The 17,085-nt window shown below is 33.9% G+C and overlaps 1 protein-coding gene across 11 annotated transcripts in view; it reads right to left on the bottom strand.

Annotated features, from left to right (window-relative positions):
- IPO11 (importin 11) overlaps positions 1-17,085 on the bottom strand; it is a 487,981-nt gene that overhangs the window by 376,310 nt on the left and 94,586 nt on the right. For 10 of the 11 annotated variants that reach the window (XR_009502321.1, XR_009502322.1, XM_059916450.1 and 7 more), the window contains exons 21-23: positions 14,114-14,200; positions 9,664-9,779; positions 4,259-4,335 (exon numbers count right to left, since the gene is read on the bottom strand). Coding sequence is in view for 9 of the 11 variants with exons in the window: in XM_059916450.1 (XP_059772433.1) it covers positions 4,259-4,335; positions 9,664-9,779; positions 14,114-14,200 (280 nt within the window). In the remaining 2 variants the exon portion in view is untranslated. The remainder of the gene's footprint in view (positions 1-4,258; positions 4,336-9,663; positions 9,780-14,113; positions 14,201-17,085) is intronic. The other variant, XM_059916448.1, reaches the window with a different exon arrangement.

Here is a 17,085-nt window from a genome sequence, read left to right as displayed (position 1 = left end):
ATCCCACGTGCCGCAGAGCAACTAAGCCTGTGTGCCACAACTACTGAGCCTGCACTTTAGAGCCCAGAAGCCACAACTACTGAGCCCGCGTGCCACAACTACTGAAGCCCGCGTGCCTAGAGCCCGTGCTCTGCAACAAGAGAAACCACCGCAATGAGAAGCCCACGCACCGCAATGAAGAGTAGCCCCCGCTCGCCGCAACTAGAGAAAGCCTGCATGCAGCAACGAAGACCCAACACAGCCAAAAATAAATAAATTTATTTTAAAAATTAAAAAAAAAACCTAAAAATAAAAACCATAGTACCCATCTCTTCTTATATTTTAAAAGCTATTTCTAGATTAACTGATATAAGCAAATAAGCAATTAGGTCACTTCATACTGTTTTCCATGCCTCCATCATGCCAAGGACAACTTTTACTAAATTTCCTAAGGCATGCTATCATCAGCAAATATTAAATACTGATAGTAAAAAAAAAGTCCTAAAATTAATAAATTTATCTATTTTAAAGTATATTGAACATTGTTCATTATATCCATGAGTTCCTAGTAAGACTGCGATAAAAAATTATTGTCTGGTCCTACTATCAGGAAGAGCTGACCATACAACAGCTCTGTATTTATTTTCAGCCCTGTGAATAATTTAATTCAAATGTTCTCAACCATGGGCAATTCTGCCCCCTAGGGGACATCTGGCAATGTCTGGAAACTCTGGTTGTTAAAACTAGCATCTAGTGGGTTGAGGCTAAAGATGCTATTACGCTTCCTACAATGCTCTAAACAGTCCCTCACAAGAAAGAATTACATGGCCCAAAATGTCAACAATTTTGAAAATCCCTAACTTAAGTGATCAAGTTTTTCTTTCATAGACAGAGAGCTCTGATTCAACGCTGTAACCCATCCAAGTATCTAGTTATGCTGTGTGCACATATGATTTATATTTATTAGTCTAATTATAATTTATATTCCATTCCTCTCTGTTTTTCTCTATTCTTTGGCTCTTATTTTTAATTTCTACTTTCATGTTACATTTTACTTATTCTTTTTAATCATACTATTTGATGTTTATGTTTGGAAATGAAACTATAGTAGTTTCTTCTTTTATTTCAAATTCTGATAAAATATGAAGGCTAAAATGTGTAAAATAGCCTACACATCATCAAGATGTCAGGTGGGGAAAAGTTCCTTCCGAATTAGAAAAATTTTGTTGGTCAAGGAACATTAGCTTGGCACTTACAACAACATGGACAAGAGTCAGTCAGGTGTTTATCTTTTAAGTAATGAGAATACTGAGAAAATTAATACCATAAAAAAGATTTAAAGGATTTAAAAAATAAGCCTTTAGAACTAAATTATTAGAATTAGTTATAGCCTATGGTTGGTTCTACTTAAAGTATCTCCAGTTCTACTTACATTTGGGGAGAAGGATATGAAATGAATTTTAGCCTTGGATTTATTCACACCTAATTAACATATCCTAAAAATCATTAACTTAAACACCAATATTGTTGGTTTTATGTGTTTTAAATGAAAATGAGAAACTTCCAGCCAGCAGCTTTATTTCTACTTGGAAAAAAATAATAGCTATCATACTCATTAAATAAATGTTTAAAAATCACTGATCTAATAGGAAAAAATGTTTTCACCTTTAAGAAAAGTGAGTATTCATTTCGATCTATATTCTTAAAAGATTAAAATAAATATTCTGGTTATACTTCAAAATAAATTTTAAAGCTCAACTGAAAGAATGTATATGCAAAAAGCTACACATCAAACAATATTAATTAGTTGCACAATACTCAAACAAAAATAAAGGTAATACTGATGTCAAGGTATACTAAACATTCACAGATATAATTTGTATACAGAATTTCTTCATATTATTAACTAACAAATCCTACAGAGCCAGTGGTTCAGTACTTTTTCTTTTAAAATAGCAATAATGTTGACAGTAATAGTAGTAATAAATATAATTACAAAACACTTAAATGGTGCTTACTATGTGCCAGACATTGTTCTAAACACGTAAAAGTCCTTATTGATTTATAAGGATTATGCATCAACTACAAAGCTTTCTATGGTAAAACTGTACTTTAGTACCTACCTAAAACTACACTCAAAATAGTGTCATATGGTTATAGGAGGGTTAGTTATGTGCTTTTTTTTTTCAGTCTCCTCTTCCTGGCTACCAATCTTCTCTCCCACCACGTTGTAAAGGCCAGGCAGGCTGAATTCGCGGTGGAATACAAAGGTGAAGTGAAATCACCTTGTGAAGTTACCCATATGTGAAAATGGCTGAATCCTGTTCATGACTAAGTTGATAATGGGCCTGGTCGAGGTTTCCATTCTCAGGGCAAGTATATAAAGAAGCACTGTGGATTACCCAGAATGGTACTGTATATTGTCTCCAAGTTAGGTAGACTAGAACTAAATGGTCTTCACCAAGAGTAAAAGAAAGTAAAAGGACTTTTCCTATTCTCTTTCTCTATGATATCTTAGCTACAAAACTTTCCCTAGGAGACTAGCAATAAGCGACTGGTCTATTGCCACTGTCTTCATGTTTGAAAATTTCTTCCATAATTTTATGGGGATGCTAAATGATAAAACATCAAATGGCTTTTTATTAGAAAACAGATGGCATCCTGGTATTATCTGAGGTCTAATTTATTCTGAAGAATGGGGTAGAAGAACAACAACAAAAAATCAGAAAACACGAAGGACTAATCACATTATCTTTGGCCCCCAGGATCATCCAGCAAATGAAGACAGATGTTTTTTATTTTTATTTTTTTAATAAGCTTATTTATTTTATTTATTTATTTATTTTTAATTTTTGGCTGTGTTGAGTCTTCGTTGCTGCACACGGGCTTTCTCTAGTTGTGGCGAGCAGGGGCTACTCTTTGTTGCTGTGCGCAGGCTTCTCATTGTGGTGGCTCCTCTTGTTGCAGAGCACAGGCTCTAGGCGTGTGGGCTTCAGTAGTTGTGGCACATGGGCTCAGTAGTTGTGGCTCGCAGGCTCTAGAGCGCAGGCTCAGTACTTGCGGCGCACAGGCTTAGTTGCTCTACGGCATGTGGTATCTTCCCAGACCAGGGCTCAAACCCATGTCCCCTACATTGGCAGGCGGATTCTTAACCACTGCACCACCAGGGAAGCCCAACAGATGTTTTTAAATCAGCTATAATTATGTTTTAGTCCACACTTGTTGATTTTATCAAAGAATGTGTCTACCTTTCTGGCGCATCATTATACCTCAGTAATACTTCCCCTCTAATAAAACTGCTCACTACAAGTAAGTTCTCAGAAAAAATAATTTTGAGATATTGCCATAATAAGTATGCCTTTTTTCCTAGTTTTTTCCTACATGAATGCCCTCTCCTGATAATATTAAACTATTCAGTCAGTATACCCAAAGTTCTAATGAAGGAATTAAAGATGCTTCATGGGTGAGTCTTAGAGAGTGGGAACTCTGAATGGAATAAATGTAAATAATTTTTACATTTTGTAAATAAACGATTTTTTTAAATGGCAGTAATTTGCAGACTGAAAAAGAAGCAAAGGGCCAGTAAATAGCACTGTATACAATTCTTAAATACTCTATGAGGTTTAAATGTGAATCTGCACTGGTAAAATCGCTCACAAAATAACCCTGTGAACAAAATATTTTTTGTAAATTTAAGATATTACACACTTGTGAATGGAAGCTGATATGTAGCAGACAAGTATTGGCTTTCTATGACTAAGTATCATCAGAATACATGTTCAGAAAAGAATCTAACCAGGTATCATCCATGGTGGCTAACAGAGACTAACAGCCTACTCCTAGCACAGTGGCCAGTTCTCTGGTGTCACATGCCAAAAGTGTTGTCTTAAAACATTAAGCTTCCTGATTTCAAGCTTCTACATAAGTAATACCTCAACAAACAATAAATGATTTTTATTATTTAATAATCTTTATTTTGGTGGTTCCTTAGCTAAATCAGAAATATGTACAGAGCTCATTTGTTAACAACTGACAGCACAAAATCAATTTTCAATTAAGTATAAGTTAAGTAAATTTAGTGTTTGCTCTTTAATACGCAGAAATAACTCTAAAAGGTTATACTGTAGGAAAAAATCTAGAAATTATTAAAACACTACACAACTTGTTTCTCAAAATCAAGGGCTTTAGTAAAAATGGAAGGTATAATTTATAGTCACCTATAATGCCCCAAATTATGGTTGCATTCAAAAACAGTGGTAATTTTATGCTTAATACATACCTAGAAGTGGTGACATATTCTGAAATATACGAAGTAACTCTGGTGTAATACATGGGCTGTTTTCCAAAGTCACTAACCTAGGGGAAAAAAACAGACGATTAAATCACTTTCCATAACCATTAAAGCTATGTCTATAAAAAGTACCAAAGATATCCAACTTGACTAGTAATCAAGAAAATATAAATTATAACCAAAACAAGGTACAATTTTACTCCCACCAGATCAGCAGAATTTTAAGTGTGACATACCATGTATTGTCAAAGCTATAAAAGTGGGAACTCTTGCATACTGCTAACAGCAGTGCAAGTTGATATAATCACTTTGGGAAGTAATTATTATCTGGTAATACTGAATATGTATATGTGTATATACCTATGACCTGGCACTATTTCTAGGCAGAAATGTGCACAGGGCATAAGGTCTTATACATTTGCTCTAGGAGTCATGCACAAGAATGTTCAGAGTCGCATTATTTGAACAACAAACAAAATGGCAAATGTAAATGAATTGTTACAGTCACATCATTAAGCTCATCACTATGGATGAATCTCCAAACAGGAAGCAAAAAAAGTAAGTTAGAACACATATGATACAATTTATATAAAGTTAAAATATACTGTTTAGAGATACACACGCATATGTGATTCTAAAAGCATTAAAACACAAGAAAGAAAACCAAGAAATGAAAACGAAAAAAATCAGTATAGTGGGTTATCTCTGGCATGGATGCAGGAAGATTCAACAAACATGCCACACCAGGGGCTTCAAAGACATTCTTATTGTTGTATTTCTTACCCAGAGTATGGAAAATTGATTTTCATTTTATGTAAGTTATAAATAATTATAAACAATATGACCTCATATTATTTTGTGTCTATGAAATACTTCACAAATTTTAAATGACAAAATCAGGTAATCTGGGCAGGATATTACACAGGGAAAACCAGCTACCCCCAAAATGAAGTACTTCCAACATGCACAAGCAATGATGTCTTTGACACCTTAACTTGATCAACAGTAACAGGATTTTAAAGATAAAGACGAATACCATATGATATCACTTATATGTGAAATCTAAAATATGGCACAAATGAACCTATATGCGAACAGAAACAGACTCAGAGACACAGAGAACAGGCTTGTGGTTGCCAAGGGGGAGGGGCCTGGGGGAGGGATGGACTGGGAGTCTGGGGTTAGTAGATGCAAACTGTTACATACAGAATGGATAAACAACAGGGTGCTGCCATACAGCACACGGAACTATATTCAATATCCTGGGATAAACCATAATGGAAAAGAATATAAAAAAGAATGTATATGTGTGTATAACTGAGTCACTTTGGTGTACAGAAGAAATTAACACAACATTGTAAATCAACTATACTTCAATAAAAAATAAATTTAAAAAACAGCAACAGGATTTTATTTCATTTTTAAAGAATAAAACTTCAGGAAAGGTTAAAAAAAAAAACCATTATCCTTTTCACCTTTAAAATAACCATGAAGCCAAAAGAAAAACTACACTCCAGTCCTGGGGTTTCACCGAGAAAAAAATTGGAGGTCATATTCTAAATGCCAAAAGATGGTTAAAAAAACTCTCTTACTCAATAGGTCCAGACTAAGATTCTATCTGAAGCTTGTTCCTTCCCTTCTACTGTCATTACCTTAGTAAAAAGGCCACTCAGGTCATTGTCACTCTCACTTCCTATGCTAGTTCCCACAGTATAAACTATGCTATTCAAAAGAGGAAAAATCTTGAAGAACTTAAACTACTTAAAAATAAAATGACATGGTTTGTAATTCCAGATTAAACAAATAAAGACTTGGAAAGGAGAGGGAGTGAGGCAAAGTCAAAGCACTAAATTCTTTACCATCAGGGAAAGGGAAAAGTTAACTATTTTGACGAATAATTAGACAAAGCTATATGTACCTACATCTTTGACTAGAGAAATGTAAAATTTAATGTTATCCTTCCACAAAAAATGTAGAAAAGAGAGAGCATAAAGTAAAAAGACAGACATATCAGTTCAACAAATAAATATAAGACCATTAAAATTCTTTTGAAGTAAAGCCTCTTTGGTTAGGTTAAAATATAAAATTAAAAAATTTGCTCTGTATAGAACATAAATAAATTTCAAATTAAAAAGCTAAAATGTAAAAGATGAACATAGATAGTTAAATCAAATCTAAACAAAATAAACCATACAATATTAATATAAAATTTAAATGCAAAAGAATTAAAAGGTGGAAAATTAATCACTGCATATATACATTATATCACATGATGCTTCATAAAAAATTTTAAATATATTTTATTTATTAAATCTTATAACACTATACAAAAGTACCAAAATTTTGTGCAGTTATATTTTAACTTACAAATCAAAAACGCTAGAAATAAAAAGGGGCACTCACATGAAGAAAAGTGAATGGGATATTTTAATACATCAGGGTCAAGATGAAAAAGCAAAATAATGTGAACTAACAATCTACAAGTTAAAAAGAACAGATATACATGAAAGTCTGCATCTTTGATACTATCATTACTATTTATGTGAATATATTACAAAAATAGATACTATAAGAAGTCACTAAAACTCACATTAAGTTTAAAAAAATTGTACAAGTGGTATGTTATATTTACAGTGCAATAAATCCAGGCCTGAATCATATATTTTAATATCAGCAAAAAAATAAAGAATGTTGGGTCAAAGAAGTCATGAAAAAAAAAATCACATAATCAGTCTGAAAAATTTTTCTTTGTAAACAAGACCACAAACATCAGCTGGTACTGGTAAGCCCTATCAGTTCAAATTTCCATTCCCCAAGATAACTATTTTATACCTTTGTCCCCACAAACCTCTCTCATCTTATAAATACTCCCATTCCAGCCCATGACACTCAATTGATGACTATACTTCATATTTTGTTGAGAAAACAGAAGCTATTAGATGGAACACCTTCCCATCTCATTCTACTACAATACAGAAACCTATCTTCCTGCCTTGAGTTAAAATGGATGAAATACCCCTGCTGCTATTTAAAGAAAAAAATAAAAATCAACTCCTTCCACTTATGCTGAATCCCATCCCTTCTTGCCTCCTTCAATTATCTCACTCTCTTGAGCCTCATCATACCTCTAGATCTTCATTCCCACACTAGCCAACTGTTATGCAATTTCAACATCCTCTCCATAGTAAAAGCTTTCAAACAAGCTGTCAATGCTCACAGTCTGTACTTACTTAACTCCAATTCATTCTTCAATCTACTCCAATTCTTCCTTCTGTTCTCACTACTCCACTGAAACCCCTCCTATCATCTCCATTCACTTTTCTGTACACTCTTACAAGGACAATCAGCAACATTTGACATAGTTAACCATTCCCTCTTTTAGGAAATATTCTCTCTTGGCTTGGTTTTCCTCCTATATCATCTCTGATGGCTTCTCGTGTGACCTCAAAATGTTTTTTCTTCAGGATTCTGCCCTGAGCATAAGGCCCTCTATCTGCCCTTTCCTTCCTAGGCAATCTCACCAATTCTCAGACTTTATAAATCATACACAACATGCTAACCACTTTACAAACAGTATCTCATGCTCACAACAACCACATCAGGTAGAAATTATTTTTCCTCATTTTACAGAAGGAAAGGCTCACAGAAAATGATTACAAACCTAATGCAGTGGTATACATGGGATTGGCCACCTCTATCTGCTTCCAAATATGAGTTCTAACCCGTTAAGAAAATTATGTTAAGAAGTGTGTACCCTGATTCTTTAAATAATCTTAGCTTTAATAAATTTGATAAATTTTTAATGTATCCTAATGATTTAATTTTGTTTACATAGAACGAAAGCTAGGAAAAAAGAAATTACCATTAGTAGAGCAATGCACTTCTATTATTACCTGTTCATATAATCCCTAAAAAATTTATATACCTCTCATTAACACATTAATATACTAAATCTGTAATTATATTGATAAGTATATGAGTCTGCCTCTTTATTATAACTAATATTTTTAATTTTTATGATAGATACGATATACATATGGTTACAGAAAAGTATCTATGTGCCAGAGATTAATGTTTTAATTTGTAATCTAGAGTAGAAGTTGGCAAACTATAGCTCATGGGCCAAACCAATACCCTTTTTCTGTAAGTGATGTTTTATTGGAGCATAGCCATGTCCATTTGTTTATATATTGTCTATGACTGTTTTGGTGCTGAAACAGCAGAGTTGAAGAGCTAGGACAGAAAGTACATAGCCTGTGAAGCCTAAAATAATTACCATCTGCTCCTTTAGGGAAAAAGTTTGCCAACCTCTGATCTAGAGTAATCCATCCTGTACGAATAAAAATATATGAATATAAGAGGCTCCAACACATGCTAATTTCCAATCATTTAAGTCACTTAAGTTCAAACAACATAACCTAGAAAAGAATATGAGAAACACAAATTGCAAATTAATAAGTATCCACCTAGTTATGTTTTTAAATTGTTCATCCAGTATTGATACAGATCGTTAATTTTACCATTTGCATCAAAGACAATTTCTTAGAATCAAAAAACTGTTCATTCCTAGACATCCAAGCAAAACTGAAGGAAGGGAGGGAGGAAGGGAAGAAGGGAGGGAAGGAGTGAGGGAGGGAGATACCACAAATGTTTATTTTTTCTGTGGTTACTTTCTATGATTTGCTTTTTTAATTCCAATACCAGGTTTTTACATTAGAATTTTAAAACCTTTCCTGTATTACTAATTACATCTTATATAAAGATTGGCCCTGAAGAAAACTGCTGCCATCAGTAAGATGAAGAAAAAAGATTTCTAGTCAATGCTCAGTCTGTACTTACTTAACTCCAATTCATTCATTTCACAGTTTGTAGCTCTGAGATGCCACAGAAACAGGGTTTGTTTGTTTTTTTTACCTCTTAACACTATGTACTACTTACTCAGTAAAATAATAAGCCAAGACTAAGTAGCATTAACATTTAGGGCTGAGGTATTCTATCTCAGTACTTACTGGGTAAAGAAGTTAAGAGGTTGAAAATAACTCAATATCCCCCAAAACATCTCATTTAACACGCTGGAAGTTTTATGTCAATTTTTAGTTTTGATCAAGATTCCCCATTTTACATTCCAAATTCCAAAAGATGAAATTCAGGTGAGTTCTTACTGAAACTTCCTCTCTAACTTTGACTATTATAAGCCTACACTGAGTGACAGCTGCCAAGAAAAGTTGGAGCTATGTATTATGTTACCCAGTTCAGGGAAACTGATTTTATGTTTTTTTTTTTAAATGCTGAGTTTTTAAGCCCTAGTACATGACCTTTGCTTTACTGCCATGAGTAGGGAAGGCCAAGAAAATAAATAAATAAGATCCACGGTATCAAGTTTTTCCTCTTACCATAATTCTAAACCATCTTCCAGAAGATAAACATGTGGAGGCTGGGAAACATCTGTACTCAGTTGAATAACTGGGAGCAGGAAAGGGTACAGGTTCTTGCTGTCTGCTCCTAATCCCTATGGGAAGTATAAATAAAACTTAACATAAGATACTCTAAGGTCCCACTTCCCACCAAAAAATCACCTATCATATTAAAAAGCCCTAAAACCAACTTATAAAAAATCAATCAGTCAGATTTTAAAAGAATGGTTCTAATTATAAGCACTACAAAAACAAAATTAGTTCTGTTTACAATTGGAAAAAAATATTATTCAATTGCCTAATGGTAGTAAAACCATATACACCAAGGCTACACACATCTGTTCATTTTAAGAGATTTCTCATATAAATATTTATTTTCCCTTCTCTGATGACTGAAGAGGTGTTAACAGTGATGTATTAAAATTCTACAAATTATCTCACCTAAATAACTAAGCTAAAATGAACCCAATCTAAATGTTCATCAGTAAGATAATTAAATTATAATACCTTCATATTCTAGAATACTGAGTAGCCATGAAAAAGGATTAGGCATGGAATGAAAACAATCTCAAAAATAATGACAAGTTGGGATTAAAAAGAAATGTGTATAACAATTCCACATGCCAAACAATTTTTTTAAATAGCTATGTATCTGATATGAAGATACATTCATAAAAATGTTTCTTGGGAGCAAAGAGAAAAAACTGTTAACACTAGTTAAACATGGATATTGGAAAAGGATGTTGGAAAAAGGTAAAAGGAGTCTTTTTTTAATGTGTGCATATTTTTTAATGAAGAATTTCTGCTAATATTTTTAATGAATTAAGAATATAAAGATGGAAGAAGAAGGGATTTTACTTTAAAATTCTACTTTGACTAATTACTGTCTTATGGAGGCTGACTCAGTGTATCACACTAAATCTAAGCACTTTGAAAGAAACAAAAAGGATAGAAAGTCAATTTTTAATTCATAATAATCTCTATAATCTGATAAACACAGAAAGGAAACCAAACTATCAAACACCTCCTCACTTAGAAAATAATTCAGGTGTCAATATAGTTGACATATAATTACAATGCAACAAAATATATATGTATTCCCCTTTTGATGACATATGTATGTGTATATATATATAGGAATTTTTATCAGTGAGGTATAGATACTTCAGTGGAAATACATAAAGTTTATCCTTAAATATGTTAAGTTTGGCCCTTTCTATAACTAAGCATCAGTTGAAAGACTTTATTAAAGATTTTTCCAAAGGAAGAGATTTATAAAAATGTCACATTTCATAAAGTAGTAAATTGGGCCTTAAAATTCAGTTAAATTTCACTCTCCATAGCTCAATTCTTAACAGAACAAAAAAAAGAAAAAACATGAAGAAAAACTAGTAAAGTTCAGTTTTAATATCAAGCAGACTTAATATTTCCTAGGAATGTCAGAATCTACTTACTCAGTGCACATTCCAGTGAGCACAGTATGCTAGCATTAGCAAAACTAAAGTAAGCAACTGCTAAATACATAAGACTCTCTCAGTTAAAGCCTGAAGAAATTTACCTTTGTAATCTAGTGGCTTGAAGAATGTGTCCAATCCCAAATATGCAGCTTTAAGTAAATTTATTTGAAAATTCTTTCAACCCACAACTGTAACTGAAAGACACTGTCTACAATACTATGAAATAATTACAGTTAGAGCTATAATATGTTGTCTACAATACTATGAAAGCTCAAAAATAAAGTCATCAGTTATTAATAAAATTATCATAAATGCTTGAAGTGAGGAAATCATATTGTACTATAATTACATAAAACATAAAAGGAAATTAAAATTAGGTGAAAGGTATAAGGAAATCTCTCTGTATGATCTTTGCAACTGCCTATGAATCTATAATTTAAGAGGGGAGAAAAGAACAACACTCTCTAAAAACTGCTGTTTCTCAGGTTATTGTCTTTGATTCTCTTCTCATGTCCCATGTACATGCTGATAACGTCCAAATATATTATCTCCAACCAAAACCTCTGAACTCCAGATACTCCAAATGACACAGGACATCATCACCCAGAAGGCATCTCAAACTCTCAAGTATACCAGTGAACCAACTCATTGTCTTCCTAAAAAATGGTTCCTCTTCCTGCATTTCCTAACTCAAGTGACATGAACCACTGTCTATCTAGAGATAAATTATATCACAACTACCTCCTGGTTCTTCCTCCTCCTCACCCCAAATCTAAACAATCCTTAATTCTATCTCTCTAATATTTTTCAAATTTTTCCCCTTCTTTCCATGGCTTTACTTCAGGTCATCATCTCTTTCATGGTTAACAGAAGAGCCTCCCAACTGTTTCCTTGAGCTTGGTTTAACTCCATTCCAAACCAGTGTCCCCACTGGTACACTGATTACCTTTCTAAAATACAAATGATAACATTCCTTCCTCTGAACTTCAAGAGATGTTTTTTATGCCTTCCTAACCAGACCCCCACACGCAAGCTCAGTACTCTATGTTGCAGCTATACCAAACAACTCCGTACTAGAAATCACTGTTAACTTCTGCAGAAAGCTGACAGACTTAACACATGCATTTACTACTGTGCTCTCCCAAGATCCACCAAAAGGATATATGAGGATGTGTTTTTAAAGACCTAAAACCATAAGTACAAAGACAGCATAAGAAGAGATAAAAGCAACTCATTTTTGGAAGCCAGAAAGAAAGACTGATTTAGCAGACTCAAAAAACGAAAGCTCAAAGCCAGCAGTGAAAAAGGGCAAGAAACCACCTGATTTATATCACAGAAACTCCAAAAGACTCAGGAACTGATAGTTCAAGGTATTTTGGGAAGGGGAGGTTGAAGAGGAGGTATTAAAAATAATAGGACCTCTGGAAGGTATTTTAAAAGACATCTGATGACGAGATCTCATCCAAGTACAACAATCAACAATTGGCCCTCTCCTGAACCCAGTATAGAACTGGCCATTTATTTTCTGGTTAAGTAAAACAAATCATCTAAAGACAGGGAGATATCAGGTAATCAAGACTAGGGATACTATATAAAACAGGGAGATATAACATAACAGACGGGAGACTGACGGATCTTTCACTAAGGAAAGATCTGAAAAACACGGAACCAAAACATTTGTCCCATACAAAAAAAAACCTCCAGCTAGATAATCCTAAAGGAAAAATCCACAATCAGCAAGCTTCGCATACATACTTAACCCTTCCAATTAGCTTTTTAGTGCCCACTCTTAAATTTATACAAAATGTTGATATAGCTCATTTAGTTGGGTGATGGTTACCTAAGGACTCATTATACTGTTCTTCCTTCTTTTGTACATGCTTCAAATTTTCACAAGGGAAAAAAAAAAAAAGTAGGCAACCAAGGATCAACATATATGATTAAAATATCTAATATGAAAAACAGAGAACAAAACAATAAAATAGAAAACAGCAACTTGAAGGAAACAGAGACCACACAAAGAGATGAAAGCTTAGAAGAATACATCATTAATATCCTTGTCAGAATAAAAGAAAACATTGTATTCATGAAAAAAAAAATGAAATGCTGTAAAATGATTATTCAACAATACAAAAAAGAACTCATCGAAGGGGGAGGGGAAAAATAGGATATGGAATGAAGAGACACAAACATGTATAAAATAATCAACAAGGATATATTACACAGCACAGAGAAATACAGCCATTACTTTGTAATAACTTTAAATGGAGTATAATCTATAAAAATATTGAACTGTCTATGTTGTACACCTGAAATTAATATAATATTGTAAATCAACTATACTTCAATAAAAATAAACAAATAAAAATTTTTAACTTAAAAAAAAAAAGAACTCATAGACATTAAAAATATTATAGCAGGAAAGAAAAACTCAATAGAAAGGGTAAATGATAAAGTTGAAGAAATACCCCAGAAAGTAGAGCAAAAGGACGAAGAGAAGAAAAAGCAGAAATGAAGAAAAATACAGGGCTGGTTCATTCATCTATCATCTAAGTAATAAGAAGTTCAGAAAGAGACAGAAGAAAAACATGAAGATGCAGAAATAATCAACAAAATACAATAGACTTATCTAGAACCCAAGAACACGAGTTTCCAGTTTACAATATCCACCACATGTCCAGAACAGTGGAATAAAAATACACCCACATCATCATGAAATTGAAAACAGGAACACAGAGAAGATCATACAAGTTGCCAAAGGGAAAGGAGAGATGTAACATTCAAGAAACGAGAATTAAAATGGCTCAGGATTCCTAAAAGCAACTCTAGAAGCTAGAAGACAAAGGAAAAATGCCTCTAAAATTTTGAGGGATAATCTAGAATTTTACACTCAGCCAAACTATTAGTCAATGTGAAAGCTGTAAGACATTTCCACACATGCAAAATCTGGAGAAAATTTACCTCCCACGTACCTTTTGCAGAATGCCACTGGCATTTATGGGCTCCATCAGAAAGAGGAAGTAAAACAAGGAAGAAGACAGGTACAGAAAACAGGTATCCTATAGAAAGGATAGGCAAGAAGAACCCTTTAGATGACACTGAAAGGGGATCCAGTTATAACAGCTGTGAACAAGCATAGAGTAAAGACAGGCCACGCTAAAGCACATAAGAATCTTCCAGATTCCAAGATGATGAAAGTAATAAAACACCTGATGTGTGTAAATACACTGAGGGAATATTTAGATAACAGGTGGAGAGAATGGATTCAGTTACATAGAAAACTAAATGTAGCAGGCAGAATTCTAAGATGACCACCTATGATTCTTAACCCCAGTGTACACACACCATTTGCCAGTTATTCAATCAAATGCTAATTTAGATATTACTTTACAGATGTGATTAAGGTCCCAAATTCAATGACCTTATGATAGGAAAATTATACAGGTAAGCCTGACCTAACCACATGAACCCTATAAAAGAGAGTTTTCTTTGGCTACTTGCATAAAAGAAAGTTAGAGATTCAAAGCCTGAGGGGATTTGACAGCCAAGAATTTCCCCACTGCTGACACTGAAGATGAAAGGGGCCGTGTATCAAGGAATGTGGCTGGACTCTAGGAACTGAGAGGTGCCCCAGCTGACAGACAGCAAGTAAACCGGGACCTCAGTCCTACAGATCAAGGAATTGAATTCTGCCAACAAGCTGACTGAGTGTAAAGACAAATCTTCCTCAAAGCCTGCAGGGGAGAACTTAGCCTGGCAGACACCTCAATTTCAGCCTGTCAGACCCTGATCAAAGAGTACAGACAAGGTGTGCTGGACCTCTGATCTACAGAACTATGAGTTATTCTGGATGTTGTTTTTAAGCCATTACTTTTGTGGTAATTTGTTACACAGTAATAGAAAACTTATAAACTAAGCAAACAAAAGTATTATATAGGAGTGAAGATTAGGAGGATGGTTGTACAAGAAAGAAAATTAACCGTAACATAATGATATATGCCTTCAATAGCCTTTATATAGTCACACAAATAAAAACACTAAATAGTGACCTAATTTAAATTACAATCTAACTATATTGGGAGGATGGGAGGAATAGTAGTCATACAGAGGGATATATTGGGAGGATGGGAGGAATAGGAGTCATACAGAGGGAAATGAAAGAATTAAAATTTCATCTTCTAAACAGGGAGGTCAAGAGATAATGCTTAAAATGCTTAAATCAAGAATGAACAATATAAGTATGTTACTTAGAGCTAGAGAGATAAAAAGCCAAAGAGACAGGGCTATAAGTGTTGAAAGTGGATTCCTCCACCAAATAGGAAATGGAGATACTGCTACTTTTCATAAAAAGTCTTGAAGAACTCACTCCTTAACCTATCTACATACAAAACCGATCAATATATAAACTCAAAAAAAAAAGTATCCCATTCTCACATGTCCAGGGGGCTTTACATATGCTGGTCAATTTGTTTAAAATATCTTTACCACTCTCATCTCATTAACACCTCTTGTTCAACACCATTTAACACCAACACTATCTGGGTATCACCTATGAAGGAAGCCTTCCCTGAGGTCCCACCTCACCCTCAAGTCTAAGATGGGTAACCTACCAAGTGCCCCACAGTACCATGTTCTTATTGCTAACAGAGCACTTAGCTATTCAGTCTTCCCCTAGACAGCCACATTCACAAAGAGCTTGCCCAATTCATTTCTGTATCCCAGTGTCTAGTACCATGTACTGCATATTGCAACTGTTCAGAAAATCTTTATTAGATGAATGAATGCCTACTTCCACTGAGGCCAACTACTGCAGACGAGTAAGTTTATTTTCATCCATTATTACACTCCTCAGTCCGAGACTATCAGTCTGGGCTCCCAGAATTTAAAAAATGAAAACAAAAACAAAAACATACAAATACCTACACTAATATCTGCCTATTAAATTTTAAAATTCAAAGGGTGGCTTGTACACCAACGATATTTCAAAAAATAAATAAATAAAAATAAAAGTCAAAAGATGCATTGTTTTCCATGAAAGGAAACTTACCTATAATCCTACTATAATCTTCTCAAAGGACTGAAAAACTTATTTTAAGCTAGTCTCAATTTTAATATTAAATGTTATATGTTTTCTCCAGGAAGGGCAGATGATTACTTAGACGGAGGCTTGTATCCCTGGCCTATACAAATACACAGGGTACTTAAATGTCAGGATTAAAGGAAAAGGTCCTATGTACTCCACACATTCCATGCAAGTTACTATGGCTTCCTAAGATTTCCTGAGGTAACACTGCCTGAAGAGACACACCTCCCTCATAAAAATCTCAAATTGAGTCTAAAAACAAATTTGGCAGGGATATAGGGCAAAAGATATGGGGATCACTCTTTGTTCTGACACTTACATGAGCAATCTCAGGCTACTCGTTAATCTTCTCTTAGCCTTTCTATCCCCAACTATAAAAGGGATATAATTTTTCAGGATAATCACAAGAATTAAAGGGTAGACAAGAAGAGATGCTAGGCCAGACATTTATTAAAAAGAAAGTACTTTAAAAAAAATTTTGTATCACTAATCAAGTATCTAAAACTGCTTCAGGAATTTGTAACTGCAAAACTCATCCATAAATATTTAGTGAAAGAATGAATTTATGTTTCAAAAAAGTACCAAGGTGACAGAGAAAGGTTTTTTTAAAACTAATATTAGACAGGTTTTTTTTTTTTAACTTATTAGAACATTTCAGAGTAGTAATTCTTAATTTCGAAAGAGACCTCCCCATTGGAAAAAATCTATCAAACTTTGGGGCAAGGCAGTAAAAATCACTTGTGCATCCCTGTAGCCAGATATTCTAAGTCTTGGCATTAAGTGCTTTCCTCGCCATACTCTCACCATCAGACTATAATTCACTGTAACAGTTCAAATGAGGACTACAGTCCCATCTCTCTC

This window comes from Balaenoptera ricei, chromosome 3 (genome assembly GCF_028023285.1).
Source record: "Balaenoptera ricei isolate mBalRic1 chromosome 3, mBalRic1.hap2, whole genome shotgun sequence".
In the NCBI taxonomy this organism is placed as follows: domain Eukaryota; kingdom Metazoa; phylum Chordata; class Mammalia; order Artiodactyla; family Balaenopteridae; genus Balaenoptera; species Balaenoptera ricei.
Note: the sequence above shows the minus strand (reverse complement) of the source record. Positions and strands in the feature narration are given on the sequence as shown.